This window comes from Falco punctatus (genome assembly GCF_963210335.1).
Source record: "Falco punctatus genome assembly, chromosome: 2".
In the NCBI taxonomy this organism is placed as follows: Eukaryota; Metazoa; Chordata; class Aves; order Falconiformes; family Falconidae; genus Falco; species Falco punctatus.
Window position 1 is genome coordinate 32,320,073 of NC_137581.1, and position 20,352 is coordinate 32,340,424.

The following is a 20,352-nucleotide window of genomic DNA, read 5'->3' on the forward strand; positions in this document are numbered from 1 at the left end:
CCACCTCTGCTAACTCTCAGAGCACAGCAAAGATCAGATTCCATGACCTTCTCTTAGATATTTTAATGTAAAAATATAAATTTCCATGACCTTTCTTTTAGCATTATAGCACAGAGAGCACAAGTAACTGTTTTACGAGCACTTTTAAAAACACAGAGAAATCCACCCGCGTTCAAACCAATGTACAATCAAGTTTCAATCATACAGTTACCAAGAGGTGACCTTCATCCCTCTTCAGGGAAGACTCTGAGAAGGTCTGAGGTTGAACACATTTTGTCATCCCTACATAATTTAAAGCTTATATATGATGGTGTAGAAGAGCAGCTCCGTTTACTCCAAGTTTACTCAAGAATGACTACTTGAAATGAAGATGCAAGAAAGCAAGCTTTAGAAAGGTGCAGGACCTCTTCAGAGAAAACAGCTCTATAGCACATAAAAGTAACGTGTTATCATCAGTGAAGTTATTTTGTTTCCAATGGTGTATCTTACAGGCAGAAGAGTCAATTTCACTAAACACAATATGAGACTTCTAGCCCAATAAATGTACAATTTTTTTAATAAATAAAAATAAATCTGCTTCTTTCCAAAGAAAAATTAATACAGTGACGCTAATGCAAATAGTAACTAAATGCTTACTAATGTAAAACACAAAAGTGATAAAGACGACAGCTCTTTCAAAACCACTTGTGCTTAACATCACTGATTTCTTTTTATAAAAATATAATGTGCACCCCAAAAGCTTGATTTAAATTCAGCATGCTTGTGATTTAACACTCGAACAACCTAAATAAATTACAATTAAAGTAAGCATTACATTAAATAAATTCTCTAGTTGTAGCAGCTGGAAATAAAGGCAATCATCCTTCCCAGCTAGTATTAGTGGACAGCAGTTGCTGACGGTTTTGTCTTACACATAGATAGAAACTTGCTTCCTTTTGAATCTTTGCAGATTCGTCATTTGTTCTATAGTTTTCATTACCCTTAAGCAACCACTGCCTTGTATTCTACATTTCTAAATTCAAAGGTACATCAATGCCTTCTTCTGTCCAAATGTAGCACGTTTTCTTAGCTTGAATAAAAATAAATTGGAAGGTAAATGAGCAGTGAACATTTTTTACCCCTGTCCTGGCAAATAAAGGTGTTTTTATCACAAGAGTTTATCTTTTAGCCTTCAATCTAATTAAATAATTTTAAAGATTTTATTGATCTGGTTACCAAAGGTCTTCTAAACTCACACTTCACAGAGGCACAGGCTAAAGCTAAATCTGTATCTTTTCTCCAAATCTGTCTTTTATTCCAACTTTTCATTACTTAATATTTTTCCTTTTAGTCTCAATGTTTTGTTTTTTTTTTTTTAATAGTTTGGCTTTAATTTTTATTTTTATAAAATCTTTTCTTGCAGTTCTTTGCCATTTTTCCTGTTGTTTTGACCTGGGGAGTTTTCCAGTCCTCCCTCTCCCCTACTGTAGCACTATTTTTCATCTCACTTCTCCCCTCACATATTTTTCCTTTCTGTAAAGATTTCCCACTCAACCTGTTTACTGATACTGCTCCTGTTCATAAGACAGGGGCTCCTGGAGATGAACTGGGAATTCTTATTCCTGCTTTCCCCTTCAAGGCCACTGCACCACCTTCATGTAGACCAGATTTAGTGATTTGATTTGTGATGTTGTTCCAGAGTCCTTCTCTTTATTACAGCTGCAGCACAGGTAAGTGATAGACAAGGTTCCTGACAATATTAAAACATATCCGACGGTCTCGTTTTCAGGGAGCACTAGGCTTTCCATGGTGGCATTTCTCCATGATTAAATCCTCCTTGCACTGGGCTTTACAGTCATTACTCTTTACAAGGTAGATTTACCATATCCTCCATTTCTTCAGGAAAAAGTCATTAGCCCTTCAGTGGCAAAATGCCAGAACAGTGAAAATACAGACTGAACACCTTAGACTGTCCTCAGAAGGAAAACCCTTAGAATGGTGATGTCAAACCCCCTCCAGCTTCTTAATGAATTAGATATTTAAGGATGCAAACAATTGATAGGTCTTTCCTCTACAGCCTGTTGTGAACCTCAGACACTGCTCAGTGTTGAGGGCCTCTTCCTATTCTGGCATTTTAAAATTGCAATACAGGAAATTTCAACCCCCATTTCAGTGCAGCTTCCATAAATTAATCCTTCTTTGCAGGAAAGCAGACCAGCAATTTACTTCTTAACATTTTTTCACTTGCCATGCAGGATATGCATTTCAGCTTTTTCATTTTAACCATCATTTCCAAACCAGTAGAAAACCAAATGCATAGGAGAGCTAATGCACTTCTCGGAGGCCTCCAGAGGTTGATGGCAGTGAAGTTACGTTTAATATGTGAAGCTCCCCAGCACAGAATCTTGAAAGTGAAGAAAAACTTCTTGCCTGCTTAGGAAACAGGAAGGAAGCCTACCAAGTGAAAACAGAAATGGACAATCTAAGTTTGATTGCAAAATGGCAGACTTCAGAAAGATCTACATGTACCAAATAACAAATGTATCTGCTACAAAGGTATGTACCTCTTAAAGAAATTTCAGAGATGTCTTTGTTGTACTTCAGGGTTTCTTGCCCATTACAACCCACAGGTCTCAGATGGTCCTCAGAAAACTGGCTAACAGTACAATGCTACATTTTTTCCCTGTTCCTAGTTGACAAATTCCTGTAGTGAGAACTAAAAATACATTACATTCCTGGTATTACTTTTTAATGCAAGCAATTACAGCAGCTGCCACATGCCAATATGGAAATATAAACGGGAAGCACGGTGACTCAGGAGGCAAACCTTTTTATTAGTATGCATTTATTCTACACATGCATCTTGCTCTTCTCCCTAATGGCTGCCCTTCTCATTTCTTTTTCTGCAGCTTTCAAGATCTCCTGGAGAATGACAGAGCCTCAGCTTGCCTTCCTTCCACGGGGCTTCCATGCAGAATATGGTCACACAATCTATGTGGAACAACAGCTGCTGCATAACTCACATTAGCCTCCCCAAAATATGCACAAATACAGGTAAAGGGCCTGACAAATGTGCTATAAACCCCAAATTAGCAAATGGTTCATGTGTAGATGAGGCACTAAAATTTGCTTAGTGCATTACAAAGGGTAAAGACAAATGGCCTGTAATCATTTTGTCCAAATGATTTGTTGGTACAGATGCTATTTGCAGGGAAAATACAGTGGTGGTTTTTTTCCTTCCCAAAACCATGCTGTAACTCTCCTTTATTCAGAAATATCTGGGTGAATATAACTGACTTTTAAAATTTGTACAGTTGTTGTTTGAAAAAAGTTGATAAAACATATATTTATAGATTCTAGTAATTATACACTCAAAAATTTGCAACAAAAGCTATGAATTGGGCATTATACTAGCCTTTTTGAGCAATTTTTAATGTGCTAGAGATATAACTACTTTTAAATGCTCATTTCTTAAACAGAGTTTAAAAAACAGTATTAAACCAAAATATTTATGAAGCATTTTACACAGGGTTTTCTCAGAGTGGATCTGCTGAATCTTAATTGAAACTGTTGGTAGGAATAAAGAAAAAAAAATCAATAGGTATTCTGAGTCACTGGTGACACTGATTTAAAAGAGCAGTGGCTTTTTACCTATTACTCTTTATTATGATTTGCAGGAGTGTGACAGTTAAAAGCCCTAGTTACGGGTCAGAACTACACACAACTCTAACTCCTTGGAGATTTTCCACTTGACTCTTGTTGAAATAGCTAGTGCCATAATTCATGCTAATATCTGGCCTAAAAAAAGAATGCAGATTTTTCCCCCCAAAACTGGCAATAAACTAGCGACAGAGCAGCCACCAGCCTGCACACTGTGGTTTTCTCTTCCACCCCCAAGATCAAATATAGCTCTTCTGCCTTGAAATACAGCAAGTAACCAGCACGGCACTGAACTCACCACGGTCATTTCCCAGCAGAATACATTTTATACTGCAACTCTGATTTGTCATTGTGCCTACAGCTGAATAAGGGGAAAAATATTCAAACAGCCTGGAAATAATTCTATAGGATTTGTCAACATGCAGCAGGCTCATAAAGGGAAACAGATGAAGGCAATATGTACATTCCTAGGAGTAGATGCTCACTGGCTTTTAAATACATGTATCTTCCAGCAACAAAAAATAAAACAAAGACCTTTAGAATAGATGATTTACTGTGATTAATCTTCTGCCACAAAACAAATGTTTCAAAGACTAGAAGCACGTATTAATCAGAAATGCTGCTAGGACTTGAATTCTTGACATTTCTAAAGAAATTACTATACAAATGGGACTGAAAGTTTCAATCCCTTTGTGTGCTTAGCTGTATTTACACAGGGCACTAGTAAGTAAGGAGCCAACCTTAACTGTTGCTAAGGAGGAAAAGTTGCTTTGCTTTTCTCTCCGCAATATCACTCAACAGAGGTGCGCTGGAAAAGAGCAGGCCCACTGCTCAAAGCTTTGGAGGGGAAGAAACAACCTCTCCAGATCTGCAGTTTTGCAGTTGGTTGGTGGTTTTTTTTGACTCCTCACAGAAGTTCCCAGCCCGATACCAGTGGAGTGAAAGCCAAGGACTAATGCTCTCTTAGCCCTTTACTCAGTAATTCTGTACTTGAACCAGACACTGGCAGCTGCATTATACGAAGTTCGACAATACCCAAGATGTGCAACCAAGTTTTTTTGCTTCCCTGTTTAGCTATGCATCCCAAACGTGATAAGAGATAGGTACATGCTGCAAAATCTCATCCAAAACAAGCTAATAAAATAAATTTAATAATATACTTCATACCTACTTCTGTTGCATTCATTTGGACTACAGCACCTTGCTGAAAAGTTCAGGTAGCATCTTTTCTGACTTTTCTTCCAAGCAAGAGGATTAGTAATCTAAGACACGAGCAGATGATGGGCAAGAGACAAAAACTCCTATAAGATGCTGAAACGTAAAAGTTTTTGTAATTCTGTGGGAACTAGGGGAACTCGGCACCCTGTGGGGCACATCCTGTTAAAAAACCTCTATGGCACTGCCCAACCACAAACAACACAGGAAACTGCCAGAATGACCACACTGGTAGAAATACACATTGTCTAATAATAATGATGACAATCTGTTGCTACACATAACAATCTGTCATATATTCTGAAAGATAAGAACTAGCAGCATGCAAATTCAGTATGTTGTGTTGTAAGGAGTCCTACTGTCTCACATTAAATGGAGGTGGACGGCTGCAGCCTGTTGCACAGATGAATCTACTATTCTCCTTCACACGTTGAGTGTTACTCCAGCACGCACACCCAGCCAAAGCAAAATGAGTCCATCCCCATTTATAAAGACCAGACAGGGAAGAGGATAAGCTGAATGGAAATGGCATTAAGAAGCACATTTGCTGGCATTAAATAACGAAATGTTTCATGTTATTAATATAGAATATGATTTATAACTAATTTTAAGTCCTGAAATCCTGGCATTTCAAGAAAAGTGCTGCAATTATTTCATGTTCAGGAAACCTATTAGGCTTTTCTGAAGTTGACATCTTCAACTATGTATGTTGAAGGCTGAGCGATGAATTATATGAATAGAAGATAATTTCATGTCTAATATTGAGACAAGCACCACAGTCGTAACTGAAGACTTTCTACATATCTTTCTCCAGTACAGAACACAAGATGATATGAATGGCAATTCAACAATAACTAATAATTGCTTATACATTTTATTTTCTGGTTTGATAAAATGGGAATAGTTGATTAAAACCACTAAGCTCCTGTTTTTCTCTCTGAGTTTAGTACTGCAAATGACTAAAATCCTTCTGGGCTGAGGATGTGAAGATAAATAATGTAACAATAAGATAAGACAGACTTTAGCATTCTAGGAGTGATATAATTTAATAACTTTATTATTTGATGCCTACCTGTAAACATTTTAAGTGATGCCCTAATGCAATTAGGGTGAAGAAAATTACTAGATCTGCTTGGCATCGCGGACACTTTTAATCAAGCTCATATGTCTCTATGAATACTTCCTCTACAAGTGTCCTGATGCTGATGAAGCCAAGCTCTGGCCATGCATGGTCCATACTGGGGACAGAGTGGAAGTGTGCCATCTGAGGCTAAGCTTAAAAACGAATCATAACTCAAGAGATATCTTCTATGCGATATGACTGCTAAGTGAGGTTATAAATAGCCCATCCATTAATATGGCTGATGAAGTTTCTTGTCTTTGCCTCCATTAGGCTTGTCTGTCCAAGTCTGTGTTTCTTTATGTTTTGTTTGTTGCTTCCCACCTTTACTCAACACCCCTTTTTGTACTGGAAAGGGTCCTTGACCAGATACACTTGAGGGTGCAGATGCCCGCTCACCGTTGGGAAGCAAGGCAGCATCTGCATCCTCCTTGCTCTTCTAGGAGGACTTAGGTCAACCCAGCATTGCCCTCTTGCTGGGTGAAAAGGCCCTTCTATTGCTGTCATGCTGTGGATCGAAGGCCTTGCAGAGTCAATCATAGATTCATAGAATCATTTAGGTTGGAAAAGACCTTAGAGATCGAGTCCAACTGTATGCACACATATTATAGTTGTTCCTATCAAAAAATATCCTTTAGGAAACAATAATACAACGTCACTTCCTCCTCTTTAACTCTACTAGATGGTTTGGAAGGTAAGTTGGAAAAGAAATTAAAGACTGCAAGGTTTTGGGGAGGGATCAGACTTCTTGCAAATGTACAAGTGAGCTTAAATACATAGAAAAACATTTTAAGAAGTGTAATTATTTTTAAGGCAAAAGTGTAAGGAATAGTTTTATGTCCCCTTTTGCTGGTTCAAGACTTTTTCTTGCTTCGCAGCCAGATGTCTGGAAATCTCTTGCCTCTTACTAAAAGGGAAGTTTATCCTAAATCGTCAACAAACAAACCCAACCAACTAACCGAAAAATAAAGTATTTGAAACATCATTGACAAAATGCAGACTGCTAAAAATGACAGCATAGGTGAAAGGGTTAAACCCTGCAAGTGCCAAGCACTTTGAGTTTTGATCTAGGTGACAAATGATGTCTGTGCCCCTGAGATTTTTGAACAAGAACCTGGAATAAGATGTGTTTAAAGTCAAGCTCTGTTCCCAGCTCTGCACCCTGTTATGCCATTTACACCTTTCTGAAAATTACACAGCTTGGAGCCCTATTCTTATCCAAACTTCGGGGACCATCAGGTTCTATATTTTCGGTCCATCCTGACTGCGCTGGGTTGCCCACTCTCCCACCAATACAAATAATGCATTTCAAAGTGTCTGCACCTGCACTCAGGAACTTGCCACTATAAACTTGTTTCCTGTTTAAGGAAAACCTCAACTTGAGTAAGTGGAATGAAGCTGCATCAGGGGAAGTTCAGATTGCAGATTAGGAAAAGGTTCTTCGCAGGGAGGTGGTTGGTCACTGGAGGAGGCTCCCCAAGGAAGCACCAAGCCTGTCAGAGATCAAGGAACATTTGAATGACACTCTTAATCATACAGGTTAGTTGTAGGTAGTTCTGCAAGGTGCAGGGAGTTGGACTTGATGATCCTTATGGCTCCCTTCCAACTTGAGATATTCTATGATTCTATAATTAATGCCAATATTATACTTGGATGACCGAGGAGAAAAGAAGGAAGACAAAATCTGGCATCTTAATGTAAAAACCAAGACAAAATGGATCTTTAAAAATGAAGTTACCTTCAGGTTTTTATATAATTTAAAGACAGAAATGACCATTGTAATGATGAAATGATAATCTAAATTTTTCCCCTGTGTACTGTTGCAGAATGGCTGTGTGATCACGGCCATGACTCCCTTAAAGATCTTTGTGAAACAAAGTTAGCGTAAGTTAGCTGAAGCAGGCCTTGCAGCTGTGCTGAGGCATGCTGATAAGGAAGCTGAGAAAGGCACTGACCTTGCGCCTAATGTTGTAAATAACTTTGAGGAATTCGCGTAGACAAGAGAGAAAAAAATATATGTAGCTAGCTATCCGCAGAAACCGCAAGTAGGAGGACGTATGAACATGTAACCCTTTAGAGCTTAGCCAATCAGCAGATGACTTGTAGGCATAATTAACTGGAACTGTATATAAGACATAATTGCGCTGTAATAAATGGAAGCTTGCTTTATCACTCACATTGAGTTGGCTGCTTGCTTTCCCTCGCTCGTCAGTGTACTACTGACTGAAGAATATCCAGTGATATAATTTCAATTTTGCTACACTACATCATTTATATAAAAACATCCTGTTGTGATTCAAAAAAACAAAAATTATGAAGAATCACTGTATGTCTATGTGCCTCCTCTCCCACTTCCATTTTCAAAGATCTAGTTTCCTTCCCTGCTCCCGTTTTCCTCAGTCCCCACATTTCTCCATAACAAATGGATGTATTTTTTAGACACTATTTCAAATCAGGTTTTAGAAAAGGAAAATTTAAATCCTCGACTACCAATTATTTCTAAAAGTAAAATAAACAGACTTGTCTCAAAATCACATAATCTTCACTTTCCTGCCAAAACTAATCTGCAGTGCTTGTTGCTCTTTGAAACCAATAGTATAAATAATGGGAATATCTAAGTTCAGGCAACACAAAGCCAAATACTTCTTGCCAGTGTCTGCAGATTCAGAAATGGTGCTGAATTTTGCTAATTAGAACAAGAAAGGAGAATTTCAGGGTGTCTGTTAGAAAGCTACATCTTCACCATACCCTGAAAGCCCTAGGTCTTGAATTGCTGGTAAAAAGGTAGAAGATTTACAGGCTCAGTGAATTCACTGTGCAATGAAACCACTCACAGCTACAGAAAAGCTGGAAAGAGAGAGGCAGACTGTTGGCTAGAAGTCCTTAAATGAAAAAAAAAAATCCCTACAGCATCCCAGCTACCTCACTTCAGTCTGAACCACTCCTTCCCTTCTACAAAATGCATTTATGGAGTTACATCTGCCAGCACTCTGCCTCCGACTACACTCTCCCATCTTGAAAACTCCACTTCCCAGACACCTCACCCCTCCCCTCATAGCTCTGCAAACAGCCACGGCATCTGGCTCCATTGGGGATCTTCCAGTTTAAATTTACTGTAAACAATTTAACAGTTTGTGGCAATCTGGGAAACATTTGGATTGCTTCCCTAGAAAACCTATCTGGCTCAAATCCTCGAGGTTTTCCTCTTCTTCCTTCCTTCCTTAGCCTGCAGACCTAAACTGCTAGATAGTGGAATGGCTTTTTGAGGACATCCACCTCCCTTCTGTTAAAATAAACTTGGAAACCACCAGCGAGGGACTGTTGCAAAGGGCACTGAAATGAAACTGCTGGGAGAAACAGCGTTGTGCATGCCTATGTGTTAATGTGTTGATGACTATATACTGCCATCGATAGCTTAAAAGGTAATCTTGCACAGTTCAGCTACTGTTAAGTAGCTTAACCATATGCTTGCACGAAACTGCTGAATTAACCCACCCAACACTCTTTCCTGCAAGCAAAGAGAACCAAATTATTTTAAACTGAATTCTGAAAACATGCTTAATCCAAGCAAAAACAGCATGAAGTTAAAAAGAAAAGCTGGGTAGGCTCAGAAACCCTAGAAACCCTATGCTATATACAACAGAACAAACACAGGAAAGGAAAGAAACCCATCTTTCTTCTTTGTCCATGCAAAAAAAGCAGTCTTGCTTGTCCTCCAACTGGAAAACTTATCAGTTTATCTGGCAAGCTGCAGAAAAAAAAAAAAAGAAATGTAACACAGCAAACCAGAGCAGACTGAAAGATGTATCAGTTAAAGCAGAAAGCAGATTTTTTTTTTAAAGTTTGATAATCATTCCTTCAGTCACCTGTATTTCCTTTGCTAACTGTATAGCACTGCTGCTCTGCTGCATTTGTTCATATAGTTTAATTACAGTTTACCTCCTCCAATTTTGCAAAACAAGTGCCTCCCCAGCTCCCTGTCCCAATACGTTACATACCTGCCATCCCTCAGCTGCTGAGTGGGGACCATGCTCCCACAAGCAGAGCAAGGGGGTACGCAGCTGTGGCAAAGCCACAGGCAGAAACCAGCTGTGCAGAGGGAGCCCAGCGAGCAAGAATAGGGGTGGCAGCTGCCAGGCTGCTCTGTAGCTAGGAGGTGATGGCAACGGGGAAAGAAAAGCTACCATGGGACCACCCGCTGCAGACCTCTGCTTCCACTCGCCAGGCTGTGTGAAGGTTGGTTTTACACCGAGCCTGTATCATTCTGTCTGGCTTGAGTCACCTTCCTCAAGGTCTGGTCTTTGAAATCGTGCTGCAGAGGGCAAACGTGAGTGTTATTTTCTTAAAAAGCCTTACTTGGCTTCTGCGCATCATCTTCAGGGTGTGCAGTGCCCATCACAGCCACAGATGTGTCCCTGTTAGCCCCTGACAAGAGCTCTCACTCAGTATTTTGAAAACATTTTCAGGATCTGGAGGCTGTGTGTGGCCCAAGACTCAGCTTCAAGCTCTGCTACAACTTTAAACCAACAATTTGCAAAGTTATTTCAAAATATCTTTCTTTTAAAAACACACCAATAACAACAAGGTACAACAAGGACACGGCTAGGTTTTGAGGCAACTGAGTCCAGAAAGCCTAAGATTTCATTTTGCATTTTAAAAATATAATTTAAAAACTAACTTTGACATTGTTTTGGAGAAAAAACAACAATATAAGCTTGGAAGCTCAGAATATTATCTTTTGAACATTCTCTAGAGAGCTTATTTATTAAGAAATAAACCTAGCTCCATGCACTTCTGAGCTCTGCTACATTAGTATTCTGCTCTTAATTAGAGATGTTCAGAAGATTGCCTGTTATTTGTGAACACAAAGAAACTCACCCAGACTTTGTGAAGCCATACCTATTCTGTTATTAGATAAAAAACCCCAAAGATTTGATTATAGATTTGTCTGGCATGACAAATTCCAAAACCAGTTAATGGCTAAAGCACAAACATTGTCTAGCTTCCCTAATAGGAAGCTGGATAATTGCGTTTGTCCGTAAGATCTGTGTGAAAGCAGACTCCATGCATGTGTAATTTGGTTGAGTATGTCTTCCACAGGAAAAAAAAAAAAAAAAAAGTAGTCTTGAAAGAAGCTTCAGGACCATTACATTTTAAAGCCTGCTCTGCATAGTTTTTCTTAATTACACCTAAGGCTGCAATAAAAATAAAAAAAAAGCATATATATATATATATACACACACACACACACCAGAAATACTACACACGACTTTCATTGGTTTGTCATAAACCTGCATGGAACTGAATTTGTTAATCAGTAATCCAAACATGAAATACAATATACTGTGAAACTATTATTATTGAGAGAAGAGTACAGTTTTCAAAAAACTTTGACAATTTTTAATTCAGTGTGTATATACGTATCAAATGGCAGTGTAAACCAGCATATTTTAGTGTACTGAGTCTGGGGGATGGGCTTAACCTTCCCCATAGCATCCCATATGGTGACGAGGAGGGTGTTGGTAACGCACCACGTGTTGGCCGCTGCTGAGCAGCACCCACACAGCACCAAGGCTGCCTGTCCCACAGCCTTCATGGGCTGGTGGCTGGGGGTGGCCAGAGGCTGGGAGGGGACGCAGCCAGGACAGCTGACCAAAGGAACATCCCATACCATACGATGCCATGCTCAGCAATAAAAGTTAAGAAAAAGGAGGAGGAGAGGGGTGTTCATTATTAAGGTGTTTGTCTTCCAAAGCAGCCACTATGCATGCTGCGGCCCTGCTTCTCACACAGGGGCTGGACGTCACCTGCTGATGGAAAGCAGACCATAAGTCTCCTTTGTTTTTGCTTTGCTTCCACACACAACCTTTGCTGTCTTCCCTTAAAATGTTTTGATCTCAACCCATGAGTTTTTCCATCTTATTTTCTCCCCCTACCCTGCTGAGGGAGGGGGAGTGAGAGAGAGCAGCTGGGTGGGTGTCTGGCAGCCAGCCCAGGTCAACTCACCACACTTAGAAATGCTAATAAATTTGTAACTTTATAAAAAGTTACCTTGGAATTAAGACATCTTGAGAGCTGTAAGTTTTTAAAAAACATTTAACACCGATGCAAGAAGTACTCTGTACTGAACAATACACCTACCGCTGTCTGCAGCTGACGTACAGCAGTAAATATAGCTCAGCTCGGAATGATGTGATACCCAGATGTGCTGGGCATCTGTCCTCTCTTCAGCAGCATACATGGTATATTTTAGGAACAATCACAGTATATCACATATACTTACTAATTTACAAAAAGGCAGGTTTTGTATTTTCCCCTCTCATATGTCTCCTATTAAGGTCCTTTCTTTTTACACAATACTATCACCTTGAAGTACACGCATTGGTTTTTCTTATGTATTAATTACTGGCTTTGTACAAAAAATATAGTTATAAGCATCTCTAGGGGAACCAGCAAACAAAGCATCTTTTGTGAAAACTGTAACATTTGACAGCTTTGGAGCTGGTGTACAGTGTTTAAATCGCGTGGGAAATTGGGTTTTTAAATTCTAGCCTGAAGTCCAGAGGAGCTGAGGACACTCTAGAGGAAAGGACTGGGAAACAGAATCACTTAAAAGAAACAGCTGCAGCAAATATCTGATTCTTAAAATGCAAAGAATAGTCAAGCAATTACTCAGAAATGCAAGAAGCCTAACAGGTTTCTTCCAAATGGATGCTTTTGTAAGTTCTTTCTGATTTTTTTTTTATTTTTAATTTTTATTCCTTTCTCCACTGCGTACCCTTTAATGTTATTAACTCCACAAGATTCTGGAGGATTCCCACACCCTTCAGTGCAGAAGGAAATGGAATATAAATTACCTATCACTCTCCTTTATTGCTTGCAACATCTGTATCTAGAGCTGCAAACATTTTGTGTTTGTGCTAAGTGGGGAGAAGAAAGCTGTCTCTGCTAGCATGTTTCTTCAGCTATACAGAGCCTTAAGACTTCTATGGCAATTCACCATTTCAGCCTAAGCAGTTGCTGTTTTAGAGGTTACAGATCTGTCTGAGCTAAAGAAGACAGATACTACCCACTGTATTCTTCTCTGCATTTGGCTTAGCAGAAGCAGAAGACAAACAGCTTTTCTGGTCTTGGTAATTTTGGAAAATCCTCCAATCTGAAGAAAAGAGGAAACTTCTTTTTCACAATGGGAAAAATGCCAACTTATGCAAAGCGCTGTTATAATGAATTTCAAATTCCTATCTACAAATTAAGAAAATTATTCTCCATCATTTTTTCTTGAGTGCAGATTCTATTAATGGCTGCATGAAAACTAGGTTTGCCAAAGGGACTGGCAGTACACAGCTTTCTAATGGAAAAAAGGTAATGAAAAATAATAATATATGAAAACAGAAATAATAAAGAAGGTAGTCTTGTGCATTGAAACAACATGCTTTTACAATAGGTGTTCTGGTATGAAATACCCCATGTCACTCGTGAGATAAACACCTTACTGCAATGAAATACAACCAAGATGAAACGGGACTTCTCCCTTCACATATGTTCCACGACAGACGGTACTGGAGTGGTATCTGCTGCAAACCAGATTAAATAAGTTTTAGAAACTGAATTCCACCGATGAACAGATTGCACCATCTGCTTCTACTAATATACATTAGAGAATGTGTATTTTCCATAGTTGCATATTTTCTCCGTAATCAGAAGACTACAAGACAAATAGATATAGCTTAGCTTCAGAATGATTAAAAAGAATTATCATTGTGGATGTCAGGGTGTAAACAAAAGAGCAGTTAGGTTATTTGAAGGCTGTGCAATGAAGTAATGAAACAAAATTAGGCAAAAGAAAATTTAAGCAGCACACTGGGACACTAACAACCATTGCAGTGATGAGAGAAATAAAAATGCAGAAAGTGTAGATATAATGAAGTTTCTTACTAATAACATGTAGGAAAAAAAGAGAAATAATCTTCCAACTGAAGCCCAAGTAGAACTGGCTGGAAATCAGAATTTTTATTACATGCTTTTTGTGTTTTCAAGAAAAAAAACACAACTTGAATAAGGAGGTAAGCCAACATTTAAAGTTTTCATGGAACAGAAAACCTTCCAAATTTTGTTTTGGAAACCCAAACATGATGTTCCCAAAACAAAATATGCTTTCCCAGTATCCTCAGCAGCTGCTGACTGAAATTAATATAATTCCTGTCATTTCACAACTGCTATTTCCATGGCTTGCTGTAGGGACAAAAATGACAAAAAACTACCTTAAAATCCAGCCCAGGGGCTGCCAGACCATCCATGGTACCTTGACGCTGTAGTGCAGGCGCGCAAGCTGCCTGGGAATGCCAGAGCCCTGCACTCCAGGCCAGCCAGCTCCCCTCGCCACCCACCGTATCAGGGCAGCCAGCCAGATGACTTCAGCAACACTGACACCTCATACACAAGACCCCTTCTTACAAGCAGCTGAAAAGTCAGGCTGACACATTGGTTAGATGCTCATCTGATATGCCAGCATCACAAAAATGAACCTGAGATAAATGCTTGAGACGCCAGGGTGAGATTTCAACATTATTATTCTATAGATTCTCAGTAGCGAGGAAGATTATTTCCAGGCCAGTAATATACTGCAATTAATGAAACAGTATTTCATTAAAAATGGCAGTCTGCTTTCTTTTGAAAGGACAGTAAAAGAAACGAGAATTACTAGGGCACTATTGTGTCCCAGTATAAATCCATAGAGGTATTGAACAAGTTACATTGTAAGAGAAAACAGAGTAGGACTCTTCAGGGCTGGAAAAGAGAAAAATGAGAGACGAAGATATGACTGAGGTCACAAAATCATTTAGTTCAGGAAGACAACAAATAGGCAACTACTGCATGGTTTGAATACCAGAGCTAGCAGACATTAAGCCTATAAAATGTAAAAATTCAAATCAAACACAGGAAAGCAATTCTTCACGCAACCTGTAAACAACTGATGGAACTTCTTGCTGCAGGGCATTATGGATGCTAAAAGCGCATATGGGTTCAAAAGGATAAATTCCCAAAAGATAACTGTATTGATGGCTGTTAAACACCAAGACAACCCAACAGTTCTTGAGGCATGACCTGCTGCAAACTCAAGGACTGTGCTGACGAAGGATCTTGCCCTGTTCTAAGTTTTCTTTAAGCCACCCATTACTGGTGACTCTTTGTGACATTTGGTGAGACAGTTTTTGCTCTGACCCAGCACAGTCAGTCAAAAATTCAGGCATAAATCATGTTATATGCATAAAATATAACATTGTGTGTATCACAGGACAAGCATAACATGCTGAACTTAGCAGGAAAACTGCAGAGATGCTGCACTTCCCCTTTCCCTTGAGCAGTGCAAGGCATGAGGTAAGCCCTCCAAGGTATACAAAAAAGAGAGCAGCCACAGTCCCTCCTCTGTAACTACAGCACAGCTACATGCAGGTCTGTAAGAAACAGATGAAGATCTGGATGTGCTGAGCACTCGCTCCACTCCAATAAAACTGACAATCCAGAAAGAGAAAATGTACCAGACATCGTTGTGATTTCTTCTCACTCAATTGAAATGACAGTCATAAGAAATGTTAATTACTGGGCCAGTAATCAAATGTCATAGACAGCTATACTAGATGAGAAATAAAAAAAAAGAACTTTAATGTCATTCCAAATGTGTGGTAGATTTAATCAGCTTCTGCTCAAAGGCACCTCTTAACAGAAGGATGGGATCCAATACAAGAACATAAAGACATATATTGTTGCAATCCTATTGTTGGAAATAGTCTAGAAGACAGAAGAAAAATTGAAAGGAAGATTTTCTGACTCAAGTAAGTATTATTTCAAAAAAGCAAGGCTTTTGACTTCAGTCTTGAAAGGGAGAAGCATCTCATATGACCCACATAGACAACAGAAAGTAAGATGAACCTGGTTCTTGCCTGAAGCTGGGAAGTGGCCATGCCACAGAATTTCTGGCAGGACTTGCAGAGGAACACCATCAGTCCACTCACCAAATCTGGACTGGTCAGCTTCACACAGCTATTTCTCTGCTTAAAAACACTGCATAAAATTGTCCATCTGAAACGCAAAGCATTGCATGACCCTTGGATACACAGAGTACTAACAAACCCTAGCAGGAAGAGGAAAAAAAGTGAAACATTTATTCCTACTGGCCAATGAAACTGCAGAGAAATCAAATTACACGTTCAAGATGGACATCCATGACAAAGCTGAGTATTTAAACCCACAATAGAAAAGAAATAAAAGAACTATTCATTTTAAATTTACATTTAACTAAAAAAAAAAATTTACCAGTTACCACATTTAGGTAGGATAAGTAACAGTCACGATCTGATGAGAAGAGTCTCAAGCAGGGAACCCTGTGCATCTGTACAGACATTCAGACAGGCCCATCTCCAACAGTTACAGAAAATGAAGAATGACAACGTAGACAGAAACATATTATGGAAAACTGGGAGTTTCTTTGCAAGAGTTTTTTACATAACCAAGAAGCCACAATTACATAAATAGGATTACTTCAAAAAGGACTAAAGACACACTACAGAGGAAAAAGGATAACCAACAAATACAAAAGAGAGGCCAATAGACAGCCATCATAAGATATGAATTTTCTGTACTTCACAGGAGATTAGGGACATCAAAATTTTGTTTGCATACCAGAGGTTCCTAAAAGGAGCACATCCATTTGTAGGTGGACATAGTGAAGTTGCTATTGCACTTTAATCTCCATCCAGAAGTCAATAATAGGGCAACCTCAAGGCTATTTCAATGAAGAACAGAAACTGTTGATAGAGTCAAGTATTTCTTTCTTGTAATCTTGTTTATTTTTAAAAAATGTCTACAGCTTCATTTTCCTTGGAGATGGGCTACTAGCTGCTTGTTTTGAGTCATTTACTTTGACAGAGTTATTTCCAAGAAGCTCCTATCTGCTGCAGCCAGAAGCTATGTCTGAACAAGATGATTCTCTTGTCAGCTGGCTTTTATATAGCTTAAATCCTCTAAACCTGACTTTTCTTTCCCTTCTTTATTGATACTGCAATGAACTGGAAGTACTTCTGCATCTTGTCAAACCATCAACATTTTTTTCTGTTTAACTTAAGAAACATTCTGAACAAAACCAAAGCAAAAAATTACTTTTTTTTTTTTTTTTTTAAGTAATATGATGCCTTACTTTGAATGAAACTACTGATTTATCTTAATAGAAGGCAAAAAGGAAGTGTGTGCTAATTGCCTGGGTCCCTGAGAGCTCAGAGCAGATGATCCTTTTTAGACTCAATTCATTTCACAAGGTGCTTTCAATTCACACTCAAAACTGAAGACAAAGCCAGGTTCAATTTATTTTATTCAGACAGTAACTGAGTCCAGGGTACTTGCTTGTGTTTGTAGTGATTAATGAAGAAATGCAACTGTCAAGTCAGTGCAAGAAGCCAGGTTATCCAAAGAGCACTTGGGTGACAAAGCAGCACTTAATAATTCTGAAGGCAGTGTTACAGAATGGGTGGCCTCCACCTTGCATTTTGTTTCAGGAAAAAAAACACATGATTACAGCAGTATTTTCTTTGCTTACATAGTAGATGCAGACCAGTGAGAAAAGCAAAAAAATTAAAAAAGCAAACGAAGTATTATATGACCACAGAATATACTTAAGACATAGGACTCTGCACCACCATTAAAGGGCTGGATTTAATGCCTGCTGCATCCAATGGAAGTTTTCCTCCTGGATTTGATAGGTTTCAGGGATCAGGCCCGAAGAGCTTCTAATAACCACTTGGTGGATGTAGCATGCCATGAATTCAAAACATTTAATTTTTGCCCTTAAAATTTTGCCAAATAAATGGCTGGTACATCAGTCACTTTGTATATGAATAAATACATTGAAAGGCCCATATAAACACCAAATCTGACTGTGTAACAAGGTGTTTCCCTTGCTTCCAAAAAGGACGTAGGTCATTCTGAAATAGTAAGAGCTTGTGCACCTGCTTTCTGGCAATATTACTTCTACTCTGCACTTAACAGGATTCCTAAATCCCAGACCTAAACTCTGTTTATTCTTTTATTAAAATAACAGCATACACGACATTTGGGCAAATGTGCTTATAAATCTTCTTCATCTTCTCTGGTTTATACATAGGACACTTGTGCTTCACTCATTAGTTTCTGAAATCAATCTGCCCATAATCTATGTAACTCCAAATTATTTCATGCATAATTAGGCACTTCCTGATTTTCATTACTCATGTTTATCTCTGTAATATTTACACGGCACCAATCATACAGCTGCCCATGTGCAGATTGGAACACATCACTAATTACATACGTTTAATTTGGTTGTATTCCGTTACAAGAGAGGATATTATTTTCAAGGGCCTTGTTCCAGCCTCATCACCCAGATGTTCAGGGACCAAGAAGTCTCTGAGGTGTACAAGCTCATTTGAATTTACTGGCCCTTTCAGAAAAATAAAACCACAAGTAAAGTATGTATGCCATTTTATTTCCTAACTTACATACCTATAGCTAAAACATACCAGCTTGGATTCACTAAAGCTGGTAACACCTTACCTGTGATTCCTTACATACAGTTTTACAATATTCTATTACAATTACATAAAAATAAATGCATCATTTATCGGTTTGAAGTTTGAAATCTTTGTTAGAAAATAATATCAATAGATCAGTTTATGATTTGTTTGCTTTTTTCTCATCAATTTAGATGAATGACTACACCCTGTTTAGGCAGGCAGCTGCTTTTCACAAATCTGATTTTCCTTCATACAGCTGAAGTCCCAGTATATACACAGAAGATAAAAATACAATCCTGTTTATTTCCCCAAAACTTTATCCTATCCTCCATTTTGCCAGTTTCTAGGCTTACACAAATGATATGCTTAGGTAATTAAAGCATGTGAAACCTCCCTTTCAGTGGTACTATGCGCATTTATAAACGTGAAGTAGAGTGTAATAGAAAACAAATTATTTGGTTATAAGAGCTGATAAAGTAATTAAACCAAATAATTCCCATATTGCAATCTATGTTCTGAAAAAATTGATTACATAGACACAGGCTATGCAGCAACTAATATACTTCATGAACACACAAAATCATAGCTCATTTTCCATAAGCATTAGTTCTTCGGTATGCTAAGGAACAAAAATCAGCATAGGCATACTACAGCTAACGTATACCATTTACCAGCCCAGCATTTCACTTACGTAAGTGCTTAATGAAATAATAATAATAAAAATCTAAATGCTATATAATAAACATACTCTGCAGAGAACAAACTAATATCCAAATGACATTCAAAATCACTTTTTTTTAAAAAACAGCAAAAGGATGTATTAATTGATAATTCTTTCTGTCCCACACCAAGCAGCTCTAAAAGTTTAGGATAGAAAAGGGAGAAAAGTATCTGTGTATGATTTAATAAAACAGCTCAAGTCTGGAAGAACTACTTGCTAGCTTTGTCCTTGCTAGGGTACCACAAACTGGGTACTGTACCCAGTTTGTGGGAAACATTTTGTCCCCTAGAGTGGATACTACATTGGATATTTCTCTACTAATATAAAAAAAGAGCTAAGAAGAGTTAAAAAGGAAATAGCAATAGAATGAGTTTTAATAATCTACTAAGATCGGGTGATTTCGGTGTCAGTTTAGAAAACCCACAGCATTACTCCTACTCCATTATGCGGCAGCATAACTATGCTGTACGTGTTTCTCTCCAAGTTACCCTGAGTATCTCTCCTGGTTGATATTGCAGTAATACAGTGTATTTCATATTAATTTACACTTGTCATAGAAAGACAGGGGAAAAGGGTTTAGGTGTACACAGAAATTAAAATACACACTTCAATTCTGCTATAATTTAATAGGAAATATCTGTATGATTCAGTTTCACAGCATACATGAATATAAATCCTCCAGGGATTTAATTAGCTATATTTCATCATAAATTGCATTCCCATAGACAGATGCTGCTCCTGCATCATGCTGATAATAACAAAGACCAACTGACACTTAAGAGCACATCTGAAATGTGTTTTTCTGAAGACATTGGGTACAGTAAGAGAATCACTAAATAGTGCTGAATAAAAGTATCTATGGTTTTTCCAGTTGGTTTACCGTACTGACTTGAAGAGCACTTTATTTTATATGGTATAACCAAATTAACCTCATGAAGTTGTGCATTCTGTCAATCTACAAAACGTATATTTTGCTTCTCACACCAAAAAGGCTGCATATGAAAATTCTGTTTGCTGTACCTGTCCATAGCTGTGCCTTAAAGAGCCTACAAAAACACCCACTTGTTTTAAAGATAATTATTTTGGTTGATTAACCTTTTGTCAGCTGAAAGGTC

At 38.3% G+C, this 20,352-nt stretch overlaps 2 protein-coding genes across 2 annotated transcripts in view; one reads left to right on the plus strand and one right to left on the minus strand.

The window, feature by feature from the left end:
- GTF2F2 (general transcription factor IIF subunit 2) overlaps nt 1-20,352 on the minus strand; it is an 87,933-nt gene that overhangs the window by 14,473 nt on the left and 53,108 nt on the right. The gene's annotated exons all lie outside the window — the stretch shown is intronic.
- NUFIP1 (nuclear FMR1 interacting protein 1) overlaps nt 19,846-20,352 on the plus strand; it is a 127,176-nt gene continuing 126,669 nt past the window's right edge. The window contains exon 1 of the mRNA XM_080376771.1: nt 19,846-20,005. Within this exon, the coding sequence (XP_080232897.1) occupies nt 19,983-20,005 (23 nt within the window). The 5' untranslated portion in view covers nt 19,846-19,982. The remainder of the gene's footprint in view (nt 20,006-20,352) is intronic.